This window comes from Fusarium keratoplasticum, chromosome 3, assembly GCF_025433545.1.
Source record: "Fusarium keratoplasticum isolate Fu6.1 chromosome 3, whole genome shotgun sequence".
In the NCBI taxonomy this organism is placed as follows: Eukaryota; Fungi; Ascomycota; class Sordariomycetes; order Hypocreales; family Nectriaceae; genus Fusarium; species Fusarium keratoplasticum.
In genome coordinates, this window is record NC_070531.1 from 5,399,984 (window position 1) to 5,423,073 (window position 23,090).

Genomic DNA, 23,090 nt, shown 5'->3' on the forward strand with positions numbered 1-23,090 from the left:
TGAAAAACTAAAGCCGAGTCTGCCTAACCACATGTCCTCGGGCGCTCCAGAGTGGCGGTGAACGGGGCTTGAAACCTAGCGACCACAATGGTTGAGAAATCAGCGCTTGAGAGAATAACTTTGCTAGTAGTAGCTCATGGTGTCACATCCAGTCTCTGCACTTTAGAAGAATGAAATCAATATTTTGGCTAGGTAATGTTCTTGCTAGCCTCTAAAACAGATGTAAAAGCAGTGCTGCTGGCAAAAGCGATCGTAGACATAAACACCCCAACTCCCTCTTCACTCTTCTTAAACAGCTCGCAGCTTCGCCAGGACCCGATACTCGACGTAATCCTCTCCGTCAATCGTTATGACTGAACCCTGTGATGCCAGCTTTCCGAGCAGCGGACCATGTGATTTCCGCTGATACACCACGTCTCCATTGTACGCCGCGTCCTCCCTCGGTCTTATCTGCAGGGCAACCTGATCAGGCCAGGTCTGCGTGTCTTGAGCCATCTTGTCGTGCGATTCGCCGCCTATACTGGGGGTAGGCGTAGGCGTGGTCCTCTTCCATTTAATCTGCAGATCAGCGCGCTCCTGTGCATCCTCGGCACGAGAAATCTCAATATCAGCGCGATCCTTGATGCGCTGCAAAAGTCCAGGAACTCGTCTCTTGGCGGGAATGGAACGTGGTCTCTTGGAGAGGGGGTCTCTGCTGAGTGAGGAGGAATCTTTGTCAGACTTTGTTCCGCCGCTGCCGCGGGCACGCCGCCGGAGCTTGGGATTGCCGTTGACGATGGGCTGCTTGGCGAGCGCGGAATCCGCCGGACTATGAGTGGGAGATTCTTCTTGGGACTTGGGGAGCACGACGATGACGGGTGATGAGGCGTCGGTGCTATCGCTTGGGTCTGACGTGGGTGCTTCTTGGCTGGTTTTTGCCAGCGAGGTGTCTATACGACACTTGCGAGATCTCGTCAGACGCATTTTGCGAGTGTGATTGATGAATAGAGTCAAGTTTATCTGGATGAGAGTCAGTAAAGATCATGCAAGTTGCATCCTCAAAGCAGCGTCTGATGCGTGATCAATTGCCTCTGCTATGTGTGTGATGATGACAAGACGGTCGGAAGCCCGGCATATGATGAAAAGCATCAGAAGAGATTGTCATCATGCCTGAGGTAGCGCCAAACAAAAGAGACGAAGTGTTTGCATGCGCAGTCGCTGCCTTGAGAGGGGAACATTTGGCTTCATCAACGCGTCGTCACTCAAACGTTCATGTCCCAGCAACGAACAACAGGACGCATCAGGGGACGAAGTCAAGGGGTTAGACAACACATACCGACAGAGAAGAAGCCTCACTGATACTCTAGGAGAAAGAAGAGGCGACTGCGTCCAGGGCAGACAAAAGGGCAAGGAAAGATAACGTCAGTCAAAAACTTCAAGCCTCAATTTCTTGACTTTGAGCTGCCTTTGGGGAGGGAAGCACAAGAAAGACCCAAGGCAAGCCCCAGGTGCTGCCAAAAAGTGGATCATAATTATTCCGTAGATGCCCGCGGCGAGACGAGACGATATTAGCCGGCTCTCGGCGGACGGATGCAACCAGGGAAAAAAAGAGTCGTATATTGCGCGTTAGTCATTATATCACATAAGCTGTAATTTATTGTCCTTGTCTATTGTGTAGACTATTCTATCGAGAGAGATCAAGAACGTATTCTCAATCACAGGCGCTGTACACACACTCACACTCAACCTTGGCCCAGAAAACAAACCACCTTCTCAACTAGGACTCCCACATGACTAGCCCCAAGATTGACGGTGAATGATGTGATGTGACAATTCAGCTCAGAGAGTAGACATGCCACGCCCCGAAAGAGGGGCCAGCGCAGCCCCTGCAAGGTAGGTCTGCCAAGCGTCAAAGCGAAGGGACGAGAACCAGCCACGATGCTCGTATTTGCTGACCAGTTCCGAGCAGTGCGACCGGCGAATACTCTCTGTGCTCCCTGCTACAAAATAATCTAGTCCGACGCCTTTAATCTGGCCAGAAGGAGGGCATTACAGCCTCCCTTGGTCACTGTCTCGGCTTCTTCTTTCATGGCTCTCGCTAGTCCGCTTTAGCGAAACTCGGCTTGGGAACCCGGCCACCAAATCTCTTGTCTAATCTCTCTCAGCTTCACTACGGGAATGCTTGATACGCCTTGCGCCCCCTCCTGCAATCAGCCGTGCGCCACTGCAGGTCATTGAGATGTTGTCACAGGTACTACAGCGTCGTCATTTGTGATTTCTCAGATTCCGGAAATTACTATATATCTCTCCAGAAGACTGATGCCTCGCTCAACCATGGGCTCAAGGTTCAAGAGTCACTGTGAGATCTTATCGGTTCGGCCGAACGGGGTATCGCCAGTGATGAAGCCTCGGAACAGCCGGCTGGGCTCGGAGTAGTCAAGTTTAACCTTGCAAGGATTGACCGCGCGCTCACTTTGATGACTGAATAAATATTGAGCAATCACCTCTCGCCACGGGTTCGTTAGAAGCCAAGTAATCGTCAACTGCATCTTCAGCTAGAGACACCATCGTCCCAGCCACCGACGCAGTTCACGACTTTCGGTGCGTGGCGCAGGTAAATAGAAAGCTGTATTGAAGAGGTAGCCGGTTTCCCAACTCCATCTACAGATGGTTTGTTTGGCAGCTGCAACAAAGGATAGAATACGCAAAGTTCGTGGTTTACTCCGCACCTTTACAGGAGTTAGGCGCCTCCAGAAATGTCGCCTTTGTTGTTGGCATCAATGACGTCTCCAAGAGGAGTCACAATAATACCACCTTCATCTACAGGTTAGCCACATGCTGGATTAATTCCCTGTAGAAGTTACTCAACAGCGTCGAATGCGCTGGCTCTAGCAACCTTTACCAGGAGTGACAACAAGCATCAAACAGGTATCAGCCTACAATTCACCGTTATGGCACACCTCCGTTACCCCTCAACAGTTAAGCTCGACTGCCTTCCCATCAGCAAAACCTTTTTCCTTCAGGAGGCATTTCTCCCAGTTTCAGCACTTATCTTCCACCAGCATTGTAAAGTTCGCTATAGCAGTGTGACAATACACCCTCTCAACCACGCCTCACAACATCACAATAAAGACATTATTTCTCAAACCAAGCAATGGTTTCGGCTTTGTTTCCGAGTCATGTTACCCCAGATGTCGACGTAATAGGTGGATCCCAATGCAGCCGTTTGTAAAGTTATGGTGGCAACATGAGTGATGTGTTTTTCCGATACTAACCGCCCAACACCTTTGCTTCCATAGTCTGACCGAGGATTCTCTCTTCTTTGTGTATCACATATCAATCCGCATCGACTAAAAGTTGAGGTCAAGGTTCTCCAATGCAACCGATCCAATATAAAATAGTGCGTCTTGTGAACGTAAGGACTACTTCAAGCCCAATACAGGTGATGATATCATAGAATCCGTCGCTCCCTTCTTAACTAGGCAATCAACCAGGAGCCATCAAGCGCCATCGGCTAATCGAAAAGATATGGGATTGCCAGTGTCCACCGTCTATCACTTGGCTCAGTTATCCCACAAGAAGGTCCAGACAGGCTAATTGTCACGAAGGGTTGGAAACAATGAGATCCACGTTTCCGCGCTTCCGCCCTGCACGACCATTCAACATGAAGGCAAATGGGAGTCTTGCTGTTACCGGCAGGACTGATGGTGGCTTTTGATAGGAAAAGCCGAGACATAAGGGCAGAACTAGAACGACGAGTCTATACATAACTACACCCTCGGTAGCACTGTGTTCTGCTTCCCTTGCTCTAGGTAACTTCATACTGACTTGGCCCTCAGCTTTCGTCCGCCACTGCTTAACTGCATCATCAACCTCAAGCATTCCTAATGCCAAAACTCTTATATTACCTCTTTCGCTTCCCTTGTGATCTATACCTCTAATCCAGGTCAATGGTTGCTCGAAATCCACCACAGATATTCCCCTCGTCATCTATCATATCAGCAACCCAGTTTCGTCCTGAGAGTGCTGGTCGATCCCTCTCTTGAAGTTCTCTTGCTCGTTCCTCTAATTCCTCCCTTGTGCGCAGTGGGAAATCACCCTCGTTATACCGATTAGTTTCGAGCCATATATGGATAATCTGAATGTTCCGGAAAGGTTCCATGATCTCTAGAGCTTCATCCAAGTCAGTCCAAATCCCTATCTCTTCAACAATGACGTTTTTAAAATGGTCAAGCTGCCGGCCATAATCTTCTCTTAGCTCGTCGGCGTGCTCTGAGGAGGCAGCGAAATGAAGCCAAAGAATGTCAATCTCAGGATGCAAAGCCAGACTTGACCATACCAAGCCAGGATGTTGTAGGCGAACATATCGGGAGCGGACCGTATTATTAATTTCGTTGTGAACCGCACCGACGCCCTGCTCTGGTTTACAAATCGGCCTTCTCACTCAAGTTTAGGACATCTTGTTGTGGAAATGCCGACAATCTGCATGACACGCGAAGGTAATAACACCATGTGGCACGACAACGGGCGATCTGAACAACCCGGGGCTCCCGGCAAGCGAACCCCCAGAGCTCCGTGCCCTAATCCTTGACAATCAGCAAGCGATAAAGAGTGCTCCCTGTCATCTCACCTTCGTTTTGGTTCATAAAGACGGTTTATGATGATAAGAGGCTATCAGATGGCTTTGACAAAATGTCGCAGAAGTGCATGCATGACGTAGAGACAGCATAAAGTGCGAGATTTAGTTGCTCAAACCAAGTGCGTGACCTTTAGGGTTATTTAGGGTCAATGCGGCACATCCAATGGGAGAAATTGCCTTTTACACGTCTTGGAACTGGCATCAAATCGGGCTCGGACCGAGGAGGTTCATGGCCTTGAGCCAGGCGGCGATCCCAAAAATGGCTCGCGCGGACACCTCAGCCGAAGCTTGGCTCAAGCTCAGCCCACCCCAGCCTTGACTCAGACCTCCTCAGCCTGAGCTTGGCACTGACTCAGCTTGAAGCGGCAAGAGCTTAGTTAAGTGTAGGAATAGGAATAGATTTCCATCTGCTTGAGTGTTGTCCCGAAGTATTATCGCATCCACCCAGCCATCTATAAGAAAGTTAACACCTGCCTTAATATTATTAATCCGCCCGCAGTGAGATGTCAAATTAAGAACAGAAGAGCTTCGGCCTTGCCACTTTCCAGATCCGCCTACGCTAACAAAAGGCAGCTCACCAAGCCCGTGAGGTGGGACGTTGGCAGACCTCCTGACAGTCCTATGTGATGAGAAAGTGATCAAGGCGTTCGATTAGTCTTTGTCTAATGCTGCTCTACTCCTATTCTCAAGAGCCTGTGGCTATCCCCCTTGCTACCATCAGGGGCTCTGTTCTTGTCGCCAGCTTCTGGACAATCAGATGTGAATGTCAACCTTGAATCAGTGCACAATCTGACACGTAATCATGTCGCCCAAAACAAAAAGACGTGAAACGATGCCTCTCGTCAAATCATCAGCAGACAAATGATAGGTCGATCCTTCTCATTACGGTATCACGAGTCAAGTCGACTTGTACAACCACATAGTGTAGGCAGGAGCACATGATCATCATCAAAACATCACACATTTGCCTGTGAGACGACATCTTCACTCATCTTCTATTCATTTATCAAGTCTCATTATTCGTGAAGAGCCCTTCTCGCGGTCAAGGTGCATGATTGTGGATTGAACCTATCACCGTGAGTAACGGACGGGTTCGAGCATATATTCTCGCTGACAGCGCAGCCTCTTCATCCTCAACTCTCGCAGATCCATGCTATTCTTCTCGGCCCAAAGGACGATCAACCACGACTACGGCACCACACCTCCCGCCTTCAGACGCGACGACTCAACATGTGCACCACAACAATTACAAGATTCTACTGCATCGTATGCACCTACCTCGTCTCCTTCGAGCAAGACGAAGAAGAGTGCGAATATGTCAACGGCAAAACTCCACAGGAGTGCAAACTTGCCATCAAAATCAAGCAAAAGAGCGTCGACCCACAGCAATGTCACAAATGCGAAGCAAAACTACACAAGAGAAAGCAACCCGTGAAGTGAACTCGAGGCTGGTCAGGGAAATACCCATTCAATTATCGCTTTGGTAGAGCTAGGTGAATTATCAAGTCATCCTTTCGCACCTAAAAGCCAAGATTGGCAGTCATTTGTTCCTGTGGGAGTAAGCCTACCCATTCTGGAGGCTGTTGTTGTCGCTTCTTCATCATGTAGACTTCCTTTGCAATGTGTTTTACTTGAGATCCCAGGTGTTGTGCCACGGACCACATTTCGGCGTACTTGACAAGGGCTCCAATGTTGAGACGGATGTTTTGACGTAGATCCTCGTCGTCTTGGGCTACAAAGGCCAGTGACCATTTGCTAAGATGGATTGTTGAGGAGAGCGTCACCATGTAGGCGAAGAAGTGGGTGTGTGTTAGCAGAGAAACACGGTAAGTGATCAACTTGCTGAGCTCCCTCGCGGCTCGAATCGTGCGTATCGTGTGTAGGTTGAAAACATCGCTAGACACAGCCGGTGTGTTGGGTTGGCATGCCTTGATGTAATATGTCGAGGACGGATCCAGTTGCGAGTGAGGCTGGTGCAGAAGAATATTGATGGCGTGCCACATCATGAGAGCCTGGAACATCATCTCATCCAGTTCACCATTAAAGTGAGCATCGTGCTTGGAAGCTGGTAGACGAAGCCTCCAGTTGGCGAGGAGTTTGTCGATATGGTCAACTTGTGTTGGCATTCTTTGGAGCGTGCCCAAGAAGCAGGCACATTGGATGCGGTAGGTGTACGATGAGAACGGCGTGCCATCAAACAAACCAATGTTTTCCATGTCTTGTGGGTGCATTGGAGGAGGTATTTGCTAGATTTTGTGAGCATACGGTCAAGAGAGGGCTTCATGAAGCGACTTACTCCTGTGAGATACTGGTACTCTTCGCAAGGCAGAGCAACATCCGTGGGGACATCATACAAAGCAAAGCTGTTTGTCTGATGCACACCCGACATGAGAGCATCCACCACGTAGAGCTCCCACCATGTCCTCCGCCAGCTCTCTTCCAGTATCGGCATTCCTCGTCCATTGGCAGTCGCAAAGAGATGTGTGTTCATACCGATTTGAACAGAGATATCCCGCGCCTCTGCCATGAGCTTTCTGACCTTTTTTCTTTGCCGGTTGCCGTCAAGTCCGATGATGAGAATCAACCTAGCCTGCACCAAGAAACCATCTTTGAGAGGGTTGCCGTCTATTAGGCGGAACGCGTCTTTGAAGAGACTGTGAGAGGTGTCTTGCTCGATATATAGAGAACCAATCCAGCGCATAGCCGCGAGAAGAGGTTCCAGTGAGTTATCCTGCACCAAGACAAGAAGAGGCTCCTTGGGTGGTACGAAGGGGTGAGCTGCATGGAAATTCTGATAGAACGAGTCAAGGTAGCGTTCTCTTAGAGGAAGCATCCGTGGTACTTCGAAGCCAAAGCCCACGTCCAGTTCGTCTACGCCACCAAAAGGACTCTGAAATGCGAAAGCAGGCAAACCAGCTGACGCGGTAGTTTGAGCAAACGTGGTAGTTGGGAAACTCGTGTTGATACCCGGATAAATTGGGTCAATCCCCGAGAACATGGAGGGGTCGAAAATGGCAGGGAATTCCAGTGACGGTGCTGGGGGAGCAGGTCCGATTATGGGTTTTGTGAGAGCAGCAATAGGTACGGGATTAGCAGTCGCTGCAAGACGGCTGGCAACTTGTGTAGCTGTGCGTTTACGGCCTTTGTACCCGCGACGTGACGCGACATAGACGCAGTCTAGGCTGGATGTGCTGCAGCGGGAACAAGGACGCTTGCCATCACATTTGAGGTGCTTGCTGCGCTAGGAGCGAGAATCAAGTTAGCATGCAACTAGTTTCGAACATTTAACACACTATTGTCACAGAAACACTGTCAAAAAGAAAAAAACTGGCCTAGAGAAACAAAGGAACTCACGCAAGCAAGACAGGCAGAAGGGACCGAAGGAAGGTTGGCGCGAGTAGCAATCTCGCGAGTAGCAGCCGCCGTCCTAGGCCCCGTAGACGGCAGCGTAACAGGTGCAGGACCCTCAAAGCCAGGAGGCAGCTGCGAATTCGGAGCGGCAGAGACCAAGAGCGGGTTATCTTGACTCAAGAAGTACTCGGTGGGGGCACCGTAGACGGGCCATAGCGGGTCCATTCTGAGCACCAGCCTCACGAGAACAGCATAGAAGGCGTTTTTCGTGTCAGCGAGTATGCGCGCGTGAGGATTGTGACCTTTATCTCATCAATGACTGAACGGTGACGACGGCAGAAAATGCGACGGGGAATGCGCAAACACGGGATAGAGACAATTAGATAGTCCAATGTCGCACATGAAGTGGGACCCAAACCACGGAAGAGAGTTCATCCGAGCCCCTGAGTTGAGCGACTGGATCCGGCGAGATGGTTGTCAGCAAGGGGCTGAATGGATGGAACAAAGATAAGCCGAGCTCGTTTAACAAGCGAGAGACAGAAAACTCTATCCTGACGAATGAGAGGTCAGACATGTCTTGAAGGATTCAGTCGAGAACGCAGAGATTGATGGTGACATGTGCTTGGCGTGGTGTGAGGGCGATAACAATGGAGACAACAATACTGAGGATGTCGTCAATCCCGTCTTTTATGTCATATATCCAGTTTAATCGTCAATTGTTGATGACTCTAAACCAAGACAATGGATACCAATTACGGATAGTGTCTGGAGTCTAACTTTATTATCTGGGTCTTGATGCAGGGTTTCATGTGCCGACGAACTACTTACCCTAGAGCTTCGACAAGGGATGAGAAAATTCTGTGATAAGCGCAACAGGGCTGGCTCCTGATGACTCTTAGTATTGGAAATATTTTTCTGGTAATATTTTCAGCAATGTTGCTTTGATAGAGAGGGGGGCAGCATGTTGATGGAAGAGGGAAAGGTACTGTTTGGCGGAACTGTGGTTCATGAAAGCTGATCTGCACTTACTTCAGTGGCCAAACGCAGCAAGAATGGTGGGACAGCAAAACGACCAAGAGAATCAAGTCATCGGGTAGATGATGCTTACGATACCTTCACTTGTGAATCAATGAAATGAGGGGAATATAAAAAGGGTCACAATCGAGGATAAATATAACCTAGCTCATGAAGGAGTCATATTTTATGCGATAGAAGAGAATGCACAGCCAAGTCCAAACTACAACCATTGCACCAGTTTCACCCGCCAAGCACCATTGTAGCATCACCACTCGAAATACTTCTTTGACAGAGTGAAGGGTAGGGCCCTCAAGAAAACTCTCATCTCAATATCCGTTTCCCTCATCCGGTTGCACCATCTCACCCCCCTCTACAGTCTGCCCTGCTCTTCCCGTCGCATCGCCGCTCCAAACATCCTGTAGCCATTTTGGAAGTCGTCTTCCAACAAGCGGGTTTAGCTCAGTTGGGAGAGCGTCAGACTGAAGTCAAACTTCAATCATCCGATATCTGAAGGTCGTGTGTTCGATCCACACAAACCGCAAAGTTTTCTTTTTGACCTTAGTCACTATATTTTTGTTAGCTTCGTCTCCATTTTGTGTGGAGACAGGCTTGTGCGAGGTCCACAGGGTAATTGGAACCCTCACAACCGTCAGCCAATGGACTTGTAGTTCCCTCCGTCAAACACTCTCAGAGACCGCATTGTGTCTCTGCTTTTTGTGTCAACACTTGATTGCATGCCAGTGTTTACCTGAAACCTGACTTTTCCAAAAGACCTTGCGCCAAGGTTTGTTGTCTTGCCTGAGTCCCACTCACAATAAAGGAGGGTTCCATTTGTCGGCTAACTTTTGGGGATATTAACCGATATGATAACAAACTGAGGCAACGAGAGCTGTTTCTACGTCGTTGAGCTTTTCAAGTAGCCAAAAGATAGATCGAAGACCAAAAATAAGGTCAAAACAGCATCGGTGTGGAGGACTGCCACCAACATCCGGCGATCTCACCGGAAGGCCAGAAGCAAAATGATACAGCAAAAAACATACAGCAGCAGGGATTCGCTGGTCGTCACCGACCCAACTACTAATCCGCCCCTTACTGGCTTGACTATGGGAGAGCGGACGGGATCCCGTATTTTCCAGTAGGTATGGTCGTATGTGCTTGAGTGACCGAGGTATGCAGCTCATATTCGACGAGGCTGGGTGGCAGTTAGTTCTCGGAAACCGCAAGCCTAGAAAGTAGTCAAATGAGTGAGATTGCAATGATTAGTCTATTAGAAAAGAGGTAGGCTGTGTGGTGATCCCGCAGTTTAGCACTTGAGGGTACAAGACTCAACCAGGCTGAATGAAGTTCATGGCTGACACTAACACCAGCAGACTGCAAGTACAAGCCAAAAGTACCCATGGACCCGGGACATACGCGCTATCGGATAGAACGGCTCAGCGGTTGCTGCAAGGCGTTTGGTCGCGTGTTCGCGTGGCCTGTAGTTGTCTTGTCAACGTGTTACCTCTCAAGCAAGCAGGGCAGAACGCCGCTGGTATGACTGCCGCCAAGCGCCTGGTGTCACAATCCATCAGGCTGAATGAGAGTTGACCCTTGCATTTTGTTTAGTTTCCCCTCACTCCTATGCAGGCTGCGGCCTTCTCAGCCTTGAACTTCCGTTGTGGCGTTTTAGCTGAAAATGTAACCTCTTGGCAACTCCTGCAACTCCTGCAACTCCTGCAATAGAGTTGCTTCTTTCTGGTTACCACTCACGACATGCCACGGCAAAGACGGGCAGTTAAGATTGCAGGGGAGAGAACTGACAGCTTGAAAGGTCTAAAAGACGGCCTTGGGGTGGTAGGTTCTCACGTCGGCTTGCATTAGAGGCTCGGCGCTCAGAGCCTGGTTGCCCATCTCTGTCGAGGTGAGTTTGTCTTCATGTTCATGCGCGCTTAATGAAGATCATTGAGATTCCAATCCTTGCATGAGTTGTTAATATCTAATCGAAGCTGTTGTACAGAGACTTGTTAAACTCAAAGCATCAAGTCTTCATTCTCATAAAACTTCAACATGCTAACTGCTGTTCTGACGAACCAGCGGCTGAGTCTTGGCGTTGACTCCGCCTCTCCACCAAATCAGCATCTCTCCAGACATCCACGGCGCTTACGAAGCGCCTCACTCGCTTAGGTTTGCCCCCACTAACAGCAATCAGCGTCAAGAACTTTGGTCGCTTGCAGAATTCCGACTGTCAGGTCCTAAAGACATAGTCCAAGCCTCGAATCCTTCAAGCAGGCTCTGGTCTTGTGTCTTTTTTACAATGCAGTGGTGGTTTTGGTGCGACAGTGAGGCCGTGTTTTTGGCCCGGCTGAGAGAATGTGCAGTTTTTGTAGTAGCATAAAGTCGTGATTATGGCCGGTGATGTTTTCAAGATTTAACAAACAAACCACTTCTGTCTTTACTCATAGTTCCTGATTACATTCCCTTTGTCTTTGACTTCAACACTTTTCATTTGTTCCCCACGCATTCGCTTCACAATGCTGTCTCGTCTCCTTTTTGGTGCCGTTGCTCTGGCTAGCTTCGTCACCGCTGCCCCAGCCATCGAACCAGTCACTCACGCTGTCGAGATTCGTTCCGACAGCGAGGGTTCTGGTGTTGAAGTTTGGGAAGAGGATGAATCGGGAGGACTTGAGCGCCGTGGCAAGAAGGGATCTTACTTTCTTCTTGTCAATGCGACGCCTTGGAAGATGACTTTGTCTGGGCGCTCGAGCTACCAGATGAACGTCTGGGAGTTTCCTGAGACTATTGAACCTGGTGAGAAATTTCCTAGACCAAATAATGTTTCATGTAAACTAACAATGCATCAAGGCACCTCCAACAGGATCTACATCGAGGGCAAGGGCCATATCGATGATGGCGGCGAAGTGAGCTACCGCTTCCAAGACCTCCTCGGCCACCCTGACTTTGAGTTCCGATACTCGGGCAAGCTGGGAAAAAACAGAGTCCCTGGTGCTGGCATCAGATTCGGTTCACTTGAGACGGTCAACAACAAGCCCGGCACGTTCCATAAGTTGGAGTGGCGCAAGGACAACAACATCCCCTTCATCATCGCCAGCTCTGAGGAGGACCCCGCGAACCCCTCCATTCACCCTTGGCTTGTGTCGACCAACCCGCCTCAAGATTGGATGCATGCTACCTACCCCAGAATCTCGTGCCTCAAGCTCCGAGAACTCGCCATCCCTGGAACGCACGATTCAGGGATGTCACAGTTGAATGGAAGATCATTCTTCGGCGCGCCTCTAAACTCCAAGACCCAAGAGCTCAGCGTGGCGGGCCAGCTGGAATATGGTGCTCGCTGGTTTGACATCCGCCCTTCCAAGACTGGTGGCAAGTGGGCAACCGGTCACTACTCGTTTAAAGCTGGCAACTGGCACGGTGGCAATGGCGAGTATCTCGACGACATTATCGATGGCATAAACAGGTTTACCGAGAACAACAAGGAACTCATCATCTTGAATGTTGCTCAGGGTCTCAACTCGGACAACTTCAAGGGCGATAAACATGCAAAAATCAGCCAGGCAGAATGGGAAGACGTTATGAGGAAGCTGGAGAGGATCAACCATCGTGTCGAGAACCGAGGCGGTGAAGAGGATCTCTCTCAGCTCCGTCTCTCAGACTTTATCCAGGACCGTGCTGCTGTCATCATCATCGTGGATGCCCAGCTCTACAAGACCGAGGACAGAGTCGATCTTTCTGCCTTTGCAGACAAGGGCTTCTTCCGACGAAACCAGCTCCCTCTGTTCGACAAATATGCCAACGAGAACAACCAGAACAAGATGATTGCAGACCAACTGGACAAGATGAGAAAGGAGCGCACATCTCCAGCATCTCCCATGTTTCTTTTGTCATGGACCTTGACCCAGCTTGGTCTCGACGTCATTGCGAACGGCAAAGGAGCCAATCGCGCCCTCATCGAGAAGCTCTGGCCTGCCATGTCGTCGTCGACTTATCCCAACATCATCAATGTTGATGCGTATCCTAGCAATAGGGACTTTGCGGCGCTGAGCATGGCTATCAATTACCACTTTGCACCACACTGCTGAGCGGAAGTATTTGTGGAGACTTTTACTGGTTCATTACTCTTTTGATGTTTTCTATGTGTAATGAGGCGCAGTTGGATTTGGGATGGATGGATGGATATTTATGGTGTCGATGGAAGGCTTGGAATGTGTTTAATATGACCTTGATTGTTTACTACCTATGCCTGGTGACCATACTTCAACGTCGCCAATGCCTTTTTAACATTGTTGCAGCCTCTTTACTGCGTTGGCCAGTAAAATAAATGCAACACCTTCGCCTTCATCTCGTCTCGCTACCTACTATGGCAATGCCTTCCAAGCTCTGGTGTCCTGGAGGAGCCATCACCTCTAGCTGAATGTCTTCGACTGTACCTTCTGGGCCATCAACGCTCGTCTTCTTTCCCTTTTGTTCCCTCGGCCTGGGTGAAGCACGAGAAGAAATCCAGAAGAATGAAAGCGCAAGAACAGCGGGAAGAATAAGTAGTAGTACCAGCCCAACTGCTGCTGCGCTCCCATAGCCGAGAACCTTGGCGCCGAGAGCAACATCTTTGAACATGCCGACGAGAAATGAGGAGAGAATCAGGCTGCCGTATGAGAAGAGGCCTAGTATCAGCAAGTTGATAACTCTGTGTCGAAGATCTTCCCTGTAGAAGGAATACTGCGTGAGTCTGCTCTCTGCTTCCTTGATGACGGCAATGGTTGTCATGATTATGAAAATGATGACGACAATGGCCCCAAGCAACATCACAACACCAAAGAAGTCGTAGAGTAGACTTCCCAGATCCTTGAATCGGGTCTGCATGCTGAGGACCCCAGCGGCGAGTGACAGTGGCAGAAAGATGGTGGCGAGAAGGGTAAGTTGCTGAACGCCCCGAGTCTGGTTTACGTTTCTGGCTAGCTCGAGGAACTTGAGGTCGTGCTCAAGACCATCTGAGAGTTTCTGTAGCCGCTCCTTGACTTCTCGACAATAGCCACGTAACTCTGCCTCAATGGCCATGAATTTGATCGCCGTTTGGGGTGCTCCAGCCACGGTGGGTGAACCATTGACGACGTCGATCAACGATTCGGTGGTTGAAATAAGTTCCTGGCTTATCTCTCGCAACCTTCGGCACTCGTACGAGTATTTGGTGATCTCTTTGAGATTCCAGAGTCGCAACTCGGCCTACGCCGGATCGATATCACCATCTCTTCCTCTCCTATCTTGAAGGACTAGACTTGCGAGGAAACTGGCAAAGGAACATAGGCATGCGTGGTGGAATTGTAGGAGAAAGGCTTGTTTCCAGTTCTCATCTGCTCTGATGGGGCGATAATGTGCGTCAAGTGCTTTGAGTCCCGTGGATAGCCTCGTTGCCAGAAGGAACTGGTGGGCGGAGGGTTTACGGCCAAGTTCCTCAGCAAGTCTAGGAATCACAAATGTGCGGCATTCTATTTCGACTGTAGGACAAGATGGGTCAGAAACGTTTCCAACCTGGTGAGGTACTCCCTACCTTGGCGTCTCTGGTTCTGGCCCTCAAAGACACGGATGTACCTATGTACACGTGCGGGTGAAGATGTTTCGTACGTCTTGATGTGATACCACGGATCATGACCGTCTTTTCTCCACTGAAATGAGAGTGCCGTAAAGCCTGAAGCATCCTCGATGTCAGAGGCGACTAGGCCATCCTCACGTCCCTCGTGTATCGTGAGGCGAATGCTGTCTGCATCTTGTGGCGGTAGGACAGGAGGATTGTCATTGCGTCCCCCGATGAGTTCATCCGTGTGAGAATCCCATTCTCCATCTCGGGTGAGTGGGATATCCCAGACGCCATGGAATTTCTTGTCCTTGCCGAGACGAACGCACTTCTTCCACTCGGCGTAGTCGAGAGGCCCTGCCCTATGTAAAGAGCGACCAAACACAACTCCCAGGCTGATGACAGAGAAAGCGAGTGTGGAGGTACCAAAGGGATCCATTGTTGAAGATGCATGTATCGAGTGGTATGCGTGGGATGTAGTTGATGCGGTGAGGCTGCGCTATTCAGCGGGGTATCTTTTCAGCTGGTTACACGTGACTCTGACATGGCGTTATGCTTCTGAGCGAGATTCTGGTATCTCGACAACAAGAGATACTTGGGGTTTCGCTCGTAGAATTAGGGACGGCGATAGTGTAAGTAAGTGGCGAACACCATGCTCTCAAAGCTCCACCCAGGACACTTCCTTTACAGGGCTCAAAGACACCCAGCTCACCAAGCAAACTGGATCAGCATTCAGAGCAACGCCCTTCGCATTTCATGAGAAAAATAAAAAACGAGTACCAAAAAGTGAAACAACAAATTGGACACACACAATCGCCGAAGCATCAGGCAAAAGTGAGGGCTTGGCCGGGGATTGAACCCGGGACCTCTCGCAAGCTTAAGTCGTTGTTGACTGCCCAAAGCGAGAATCATACCACTAGACCACCAAGCCGGATATCTGATGGCGGCCGAGGACGAAATAAGTGCCTATGAGGGCAACACGGCTTACGGACGACACCAGAGGCCATCCAGATACCTTCAGCTGCAAGCTGCATCAGGCTCTGACCTTTTAGTTGTGCTGGTGACAGGTATTCGCCTATTTCGTTGTGTGCCTACCCAAGCCCTTCCGAGCTAATGGTACTGTCACTACCTACAGACAACCTGGTATTGTTCATGAACAATCTCAATGGCTAACGACTTGACCACATGGCTGTACAGTAATCCAGTGCTGATTCTCACAATGTTGAGGAAAGGCACAGGCCGTCGGATTTCGATATGGGCGAAAGCACAGCGACAAGCAGATTCCCAGTATGTCTGGAAGTTCCTTTAATTTGGATCAATTGATGCTACGCTCATCTAGATCAAAGCAACGTCCTTTCTCCAAGAGTCAAGACACTTATCCAGTGGTTCTGCATCTCCCCAGAGAGTCAAAATAACTAGGCCAATCCGTTCATACATATTACCCTGAGGTCGAAGAACCAGGCCCTTGTACGGAAGGTCGCGGCTTTCCGGACATCCCAATAGAAGAATGAGAATCTTTCCTAGAGGCGAAGGCGTAAGATCCAGTGTATCGAACTGTAGGTCAACTGCGTACTGTCCCTGTTCAAGTGTGACCTTCATGTCATCCTGATTGGTCTCGTCTCCAAAGTCGATCGTCATTAGGGGGGCTTCCAAACGCAGCGTCCTCTTTGAATCGTCGCTAAAGTCCATCTCATCGCGTACCGGGGGAAAGATGCCGGACTTGGAGGGTTTGGCGTATTTGTAAGCCAAGGGTCCGGTGAAATAGGCCTTGGAGCCGCAGGAAGCCCAAGACCACGTTGGAAAGTGCTTGAGTTTCTCGCGATTTTTAATCTCGTCATATGCCGCCCATAGTAATCCATCTGCGAGATTGGAGCTAAAGATGCCTGCAAAGTATTCCGTGTCGTGCATAGCAGCAAGCCGTCTCCCCAGGCCCTGGACGGCAATGAGACGATCCGTCTTGAAGGTGAAACCTCTGGAGAGGTAGTTTCCAGCAAGCTGAGTCCATACCGGTCCCAGGGCCTTCTCTGCTTTCAAATGAAAGATGCGATACATGTCTTCAGGACCAGTCTCCCACACCTCCCAGCCCTCGGGTTGGAATTCTGAAGCTGAAGATACGCCCGGACACTCCCAGAACAAACCGAGACTTGACCAGTGGAGAGTCCGAACGGACAGTGTCGTTTCCTGGAGGCACCAGCCTCGTGTCATCAGAGGCTCTCGTGGGAGCCAGTCCAGGATGTTTGGGGATGGACATGGGAAGTACATGTACTCGCTGCTTTCGGGATCAAAAGAGATAACACAGGCCTGTGCTGGATACTTTTGGGCGACCCGCTCGGCGAAGAGTCCTTCGCTGCTGTCTGATGCTCCGGATGCTGCGATGAGACAGTGGGCATTGGAGTAATAGGAGCCCATTTTTGGGGCCTCTGCCTTCCAGTCTTCAAAGTATTTATCCTTCTCGTGAGATTGAATGATGCAAAGGGCATCTACCCATAGATAACGAACACCCACAAGCTGGCTCAACTTGATTGCATCTTGAATCGTCTTCGGGAGCTGGGCCGTGTCGATGGCTTGTCGTCGGTCCTTGATGTTGTCGCGGGTCGTCTTGGCAGGGTCATTCCCAAGGCCCCAGCAGTAACTGAGGGCTAAATAATTGGGCTTTTCGGTCGGGAAGTCTTCTGCAGGGACAACTAGTCGGACAGTACTGGACTGGTCATGGCCAACATCGATCAGCCGCGTTGGAACGGACTGGGTGTCGCCCTGTTCTCTCTTTCGGCGATCGCAATCCTTATGAAGGCCCTTGCCGGTTGTGCAGTCATGGATCCATGGCTTTATGAGCTTTTCAACGAGGTGATCGAGATCATAATCGAGAGAGCCTGGAGCAAGCCCTGCGTATCATTAGCCTCGAGGTATCATGACATACATGTGCAGAGCATTACGTTTGGCAGGGAGCCTTCTCCCTTTGATCCCACCAAGGAGTCCATATTGAAGCTTTGAAAACTCAAAGCTTTCATAATGTTCGGATTTGCCAATCTTGAAAGTGATGTGGGGGCTGAAAGACGACTTTAACACCTCAAGCACGACCGGGCCCGAGTTTCGATCTTTTGGGTATGAGTCGTGGTAGATAGTTGAGGCTCGGAAGCTGGCGCAGAGGGAGCAACCTGCAGCAGCCGACTCTTCGAGGGCGGCAAAAGACTCATGATGGTTGAACGTGATGATTCCTTTTTGTTCATTTGGCGCTGACTTTTTCCACTCCCACCAGATGTTACGACACTTGTGACATCTCCACTCAGCAGTATGGACGGGCTCTTCCTTGTTCGTCATGTTGGCGAGATTGAGGATCCAGAAAGGCTGATCAAGGCGGGGAACAGAGCAGATGGGTTCTAGGCTCCAGCTGGACATGCAGGTCAGCCGCATGAGGCGCAGTAGGATGAGGGCCTTTTATTGGTTAGCTCTACCGTTTCTTGTTTGCATACCGCCGATCACGGTGGATAAGAGAGTTTAAGACAAAACTAAAGCTCAAGAATAACGAGATGAATGGAACCCGTTCTCTTCGGAGTTGATAGACTGAGTTGAAGTCTGAGATTTGACACCATTTCTGCGCTCTTAGTCCTAAGCTCAGAAGACCCTCTTCTAAATTGGATCAAAGACGAATTAAAATTCTATCAAATTCGAATCTAATTTGGCTGTAATTCGAATCTAATTCGGATCTTAATCGAATTCAAGCCCCCCGGATTGGGTCTTAACAGATCAGGATTCTCTGAACCATATGAGATCATCATGTCGTTCCCCTAACAAGCCTCAGAGAATTATTTCTTAGCTCGGGACAGGATACCCCAGATACTCAAAGTGACCCTCGACAGATCCCGAGGCATTAGACCATTCGGCTATCTCGCTTTCATTGGCCACCCAGACTATTCCAGCCATGCCCATGGCATTCGTGAGAGCGTCTCGCTCAGCCCCAGAGTGTCGACGAGGGACAAGGCAGATCCAAGAAGATGTTAGCAAGAGATTGTGCGGCGGCGAAGGCGAGACTTCGTGTCCTCGACCGTTTAAAAACTCTTGATAAGCTGATTGTAAGATTCCGTGGGCTTTGGCAACATCGTCGATGGTGCTGTTGACTGGCAACTTCAACACAAAGTGTGCGTATGGCACACCTGACAGACCACTGGTTACCTGGTCCGTTGACTCTGCCCGCGCTGGGAAGATCTGAAACCCTATCTCCTCAGGCTGTGGATATGGCATGATCTGCATATGCTTGTGTCCTTGACTAGAACCTGATTCGGCGCCACAGTTATAAAACATCATCAAGCGCGATTCCGCCTGGGTTCTCGAAAGATGCTGCAGCACGGTCCATGATGCTCCAAGATCGGAAGCGTCAAGCAAGTCAGACTGTGGTGCGTATTGACGAGTAACAAGAATGAGACTTGGACGGTAGACGCAGTACATGTTGAGCATGAGAGTATGCGAAGACCCAACGTGACACAGCGTGAATTCTGGGTCGGGATTGGCAAACGGGTTACGCTTGACATGGTTTGACTTGCGCTCAGGTGCGTCGGCCGGGAGAATCGGCTTCTTGTTGAGTTGTGGTGCCAGTTGAAAAGCGACATTCAAGTCATCTTTCTGGTACAATGTGGTTTCATATGGACCGTGGAAGAGTTTGCCGGTTGACTTGAGGTCATCGAAACGCGTGAGTGCTTTATCCCAGAGGGTTTCAGGAAGAGAGAAACGAGCATCTTGAACCGTCATTTTGAGTATGTGGTATCTGAGAGGTGAGAAATGAAGAGTACAGGCAGCCGTAAGATTGTAGGAATATGTCGTGATCACCGCTAAAAAGAACACGTGGTAGCTCTGCTCCGCCACCGTAGGCAATTAAGCAACGGATAAGCTGCTCTCTGCATGCAACCCTAACCTGCCCTCTTCTACAAAGAGTTGCAGATGACCCCCCAGACTGACCCTTATTAGGTATTGACCGTATTGATGCCCCGCCGACGTCTAATAGCATTCCGTGCTGAGGTTGGTGAATTTCGACGTCTTGTATCCCACTCGACGGGTCTTAGAATGTTGTCACGCATTTCCCATTTCTTCTAGTCACGCTGGCGCTCCTGCACATGGGCCCAACAGCCCTCAATCCCACCCGGTTTCTCCCTATCCGCTTTCTGGGCCAGTTCCAACTCTTGATCTGTAGGGTTTTCCCCTCTGAAGGACGATATACGAACTATCCGGTCCAGCCTCTCCACCTCATGAGGTGGAGTTTGCAAGCGCCATTTCCGATACCTGAGATCAGTTCTCATGTCGTTGGCTAGCCGCCAGATGGGGTCGGCTGGGCTTCGACAGCTCCCGAGACAATGGCAGGTCGCCACCCCGCAATTCCATCCCGTAAGGTCGTCCTTCCGCAGAGATATCAAGAAATCTGTAAAGCATTCATCACATGAACACCATGCAATCGGCAAGAAGGTGGAAACCTGACAACGTTGGTGTTTGCATATCGGCACATCGAGATTGTACACGAGGTCGAAGAACAGGCGCATCTCCACCGGGGGGCCTTTAATGGAGTGAAACCGTGCAATATAGAGCTCATTGTCAATAATTTGTGCTTCAGAGATGTGTTTGAAGGTCCAGGGTTGTGTAAAAACATCCGAATCGGGTGCGCACGAGGTTCAAGACTGTGCTTTGGCGATGCCTTGTGAGGTATTGGCGGCCTTGAGGGTGTCGGCTCAGAGGGAAGTGATGGTCGATGACGTTGGTGCTGAGGTTGATGAACCGTTCAAATTCGTACCTGTACTCGAGGCACTCAAGTGGCAATCCATATGGCTCGCCATACATCTGCCGATTCATGGTCAAGCGCGCCTCAGCAAAGTTAACTGCAGGCCATGGAATTCTCGGGACCCAAGCAGGTTTGGCGCAACTCAAGTGGCCCCGGCTCGAATCGATGGCGCAAAGTTTGCGGCAGTCAAAGCAAAAGGCCACTGTGGGGTCATCTTTCTCAAGAAGCAAAAGGAATTCATCCCTTTCTGAAAACTCGAACTCTCTGAAAGGGTCGGGGGGGGGGTCTGGCCGGGACTGTATCCAAGGACCGGGACTCTGCCAGTTGGGAAGAGAACGGTAAAAAGTGACTTGGTTGTAAGAGCGAGAGCGACGCAAGAGCGGGGAGAGAGATGCTCTAGTATCATAAAAATGATTTCCCAGGGCAGCGAGAGCATCTTGCTGTGATTTGGCACTTCTATTGAGGTATTTGATAGATATTGTGCAACGCTGGGACAGAGTGGTGGATTATTGGTAACAAGGAAAAGATGAGTCGTCAAGGCGTCTGGGGAGGCGACTTGGTCATATACTGCCTCTCATCCCACCTATCAACAGCAAACTTTTGGCTATTTTGTTGAGTCACAGATCTGAGTTCAAACTTTCAGCCACTTCAAAACTGCTTCCAGACTCGGGCGTACAGATGCCGACCAAGTAGGAGACGAAACTCAAGCACACTCAATTCTATTTCGGGTTCCAGATAAGCCGAGTTGATTCCGACAGGCGGAGGTGCTGAAGCAGGCCTGTCGACAGAAGAACAAGACTTTGCGCCCCGAAACCCAGCTAACTAACTGGTCATGTCCCTTGGGGACTGAGTCTCTTGGGCATCATATCAGCACTTGAATCTTTATGCCATTCAATAAAGTGGATCTCGATGATGGAGGAACAGCCGATGCGGCAGTATTTATAATAGGGCACAGGCAACGACCAAAGAATCCGACCTTCCGAGCAATCGATAGAAATTCACTATAGAAACTGTTTGTTTGCGCGCACCTGAGGACTACGCGGTTGACTAGCTGTCGTCAAAGCAGGAAATCAATCGGAGTGTACATAGTGACAGAAACTCGCAAAAAATAAACCTCAAGCTTGAATGGCCGAGTGGTTAAGGCGGTGGTCTTAAGCACCACTCCCGTGAGGGATCGTCAGTTCGAATCTGGCTTCAAGCAGGTCTTTTTTTTGCTTCGCGTTAGTAAAATGGCCTGCACTTGCCTTTTTGTCATCGCGCGACACGTCTCGGCAGGCAGCACGATGCCGCAGGTCATCATCGAACACGCCTCTCAAATGTACACACCATCAACATCATCGCCTCATCTCTGGACACACGGTACGGAGAGGCCCTTGCGAGCCCACCCAGCTCGAGAACCTCCAAGATTCATCATCATCACGAAAAACATCCCCTCTAGGCAGCACTCTGCGGCTTCATACAGCATCAAGTCTCACGATAATCTCGTGTCGGGAACAGCACCGCTTCTCGTTAGAGCTGGAACTATTTAGGCGACAGGGAATGTCCCTATCTGAACTATTTGTTCACCCTCACTCGCAGCAGTCCAAATCGCATCCTTTGTTCTCTTTCACCTTTTACCTTGATCGACCACGAACCGTCTCCCACCATGGAAAGCGAATCGCGTCCGCCTAGCCACCCAGACCTGGCTCTCTATCAGCAGAAAGATAGCATGCTGCTCCGACTTCTTCCCCAGGAGCTTCGTCTCAAGATCTACGCACTCCTCTTCTCTTCGAAAAGACTTCAATGGGGCGTTAGAGAGGGCAAAAAGGCCCCCTATCCAAGAACAAGGCCTCGGTAGACTCTCGCTCTCGTCCGAACTTGCCGCCGAGTCAGAGACGAGATTGACGATAGCTGGATCGGCCAGATTCACTTCACCTTCAAGACACCCGAGGCTATGCTCGACGTATTAACGGCATTGCCTGTCGCGACTCTCTCGTAACTCCGGCATGTACGGGTCACCGCAGAGGATATTATGACCGTGCCTCTACCAGGAGGGGCAGGGGTTGGCTGCTATTATCTCGATGCCATGTTCAAACTACTCCCAGGTCTCCGTCTTGATACACTCACGGTACAGGACATCACCACCAGGTTTAGGCATGCAAGCTACGAAATTCTGGACCAGTATATCTTGAAAAGCTGCGGGTGGAAGGAACTTTACTATATCAGCTGCGAATCGGCACTCCTTGGATTTCCGATCGTGAAGGTTATACGCCATCTACAGCCAGCACACTGGCAGCGCGCCATGGACTCCAGGGATGGTGTTGAAACCAAACCCTCTGTCAAGATCTATCGTTCCACTCTGTGCGACGTGCCTGGATCAGTTCTGGACCCCAACACCCGGGTTGTGTTCGAACAGGACATGCCTGGCGACTGTATAGATGGACTTCCCCCTGGTACAGAAGAAGATGAAGCCCTAACCAAGGAAGGCGAGCGCGGGAAAGAGATGATGGTGGTTTTCAAGAGAGGCTTTGGTGTTGACTATGAGGAGAAGGAGGGATCGCCGCTCCTGAAGAACGATATCCGTAGGAACGCTCCAGGAATTGACCTGGGAAGAGATCCGGCGCATCAATATGGAGGCTGGATTCCCTCATGGCGATCATTCCATGCATTCGCAGTATAAATGGGGATCAGATGAAGACGACTGATGCGGATGCGAATATGAACTGGCACGGAGAATCAACAGACCCTTTACTTATCCAACTGAATAAACTGTCAAGCTCTACTTGGTAGATGTTCATTAC

The 23,090-nt window shown here is 50.0% G+C and overlaps 7 protein-coding genes across 7 annotated transcripts; 2 read left to right on the forward strand and 5 right to left on the reverse strand.

The window, feature by feature from the left end:
* Positions 1-288: 288 nt before the first annotated feature.
* Positions 289-963, reverse strand: NCS57_00497900 (uncharacterized protein; the record flags this gene model as incomplete). The annotated part of the gene is made up of 1 exon (XM_053054922.1): positions 289-963. The coding sequence occupies one exon, from the start codon at positions 961-963 to the stop codon at positions 289-291; it is 675 nt and encodes a 224-aa protein (XP_052917082.1).
* A 5,175-nt stretch (positions 964-6,138) lies between these two features.
* On the reverse strand, positions 6,139-8,194 carry NCS57_00498000 (Zn(2)-C6 fungal-type domain-containing protein; the record flags this gene model as incomplete). Its single annotated transcript, XM_053054923.1, has 3 exons — positions 6,139-6,864; positions 6,915-7,859; positions 7,973-8,194. The coding sequence occupies 3 exons, from the start codon at positions 8,192-8,194 to the stop codon at positions 6,139-6,141; spliced, it is 1,893 nt and encodes a 630-aa protein (XP_052917083.1).
* A 3,302-nt stretch (positions 8,195-11,496) lies between these two features.
* Positions 11,497-13,062, forward strand: NCS57_00498100 (uncharacterized protein; the record flags this gene model as incomplete). The annotated part of the gene is made up of 2 exons (XM_053054924.1): positions 11,497-11,773; positions 11,828-13,062. 2 exons carry the CDS (start codon positions 11,497-11,499, stop codon positions 13,060-13,062), a joined length of 1,512 nt encoding a protein of 503 aa, XP_052917084.1.
* Positions 13,063-13,318: 256 nt separating this feature from the next.
* On the reverse strand, positions 13,319-14,988 carry NCS57_00498200 (uncharacterized protein; the record flags this gene model as incomplete). The annotated part of the gene is made up of 3 exons (XM_053054925.1): positions 13,319-14,200; positions 14,249-14,472; positions 14,526-14,988. The coding sequence occupies 3 exons, from the start codon at positions 14,986-14,988 to the stop codon at positions 13,319-13,321; spliced, it is 1,569 nt and encodes a 522-aa protein (XP_052917085.1).
* An 896-nt stretch (positions 14,989-15,884) lies between these two features.
* NCS57_00498300 (HET domain-containing protein) lies at positions 15,885-17,867 on the reverse strand (the record flags this gene model as incomplete). Its single annotated transcript, XM_053054926.1, has 2 exons — positions 15,885-17,431; positions 17,483-17,867. 2 exons carry the CDS (start codon positions 17,865-17,867, stop codon positions 15,885-15,887), a joined length of 1,932 nt encoding a protein of 643 aa, XP_052917086.1.
* A 492-nt stretch (positions 17,868-18,359) lies between these two features.
* NCS57_00498400 (uncharacterized protein) lies at positions 18,360-19,292 on the reverse strand (the record flags this gene model as incomplete). Its single annotated transcript, XM_053054927.1, has 1 exon — positions 18,360-19,292. The coding sequence occupies one exon, from the start codon at positions 19,290-19,292 to the stop codon at positions 18,360-18,362; it is 933 nt and encodes a 310-aa protein (XP_052917087.1).
* A 3,299-nt stretch (positions 19,293-22,591) lies between these two features.
* NCS57_00498500 (uncharacterized protein) lies at positions 22,592-22,969 on the forward strand (the record flags this gene model as incomplete). Its single annotated transcript, XM_053054928.1, has 1 exon — positions 22,592-22,969. One exon carries the CDS (start codon positions 22,592-22,594, stop codon positions 22,967-22,969), a length of 378 nt encoding a protein of 125 aa, XP_052917088.1.
* Positions 22,970-23,090: the final 121 nt, after the last annotated feature.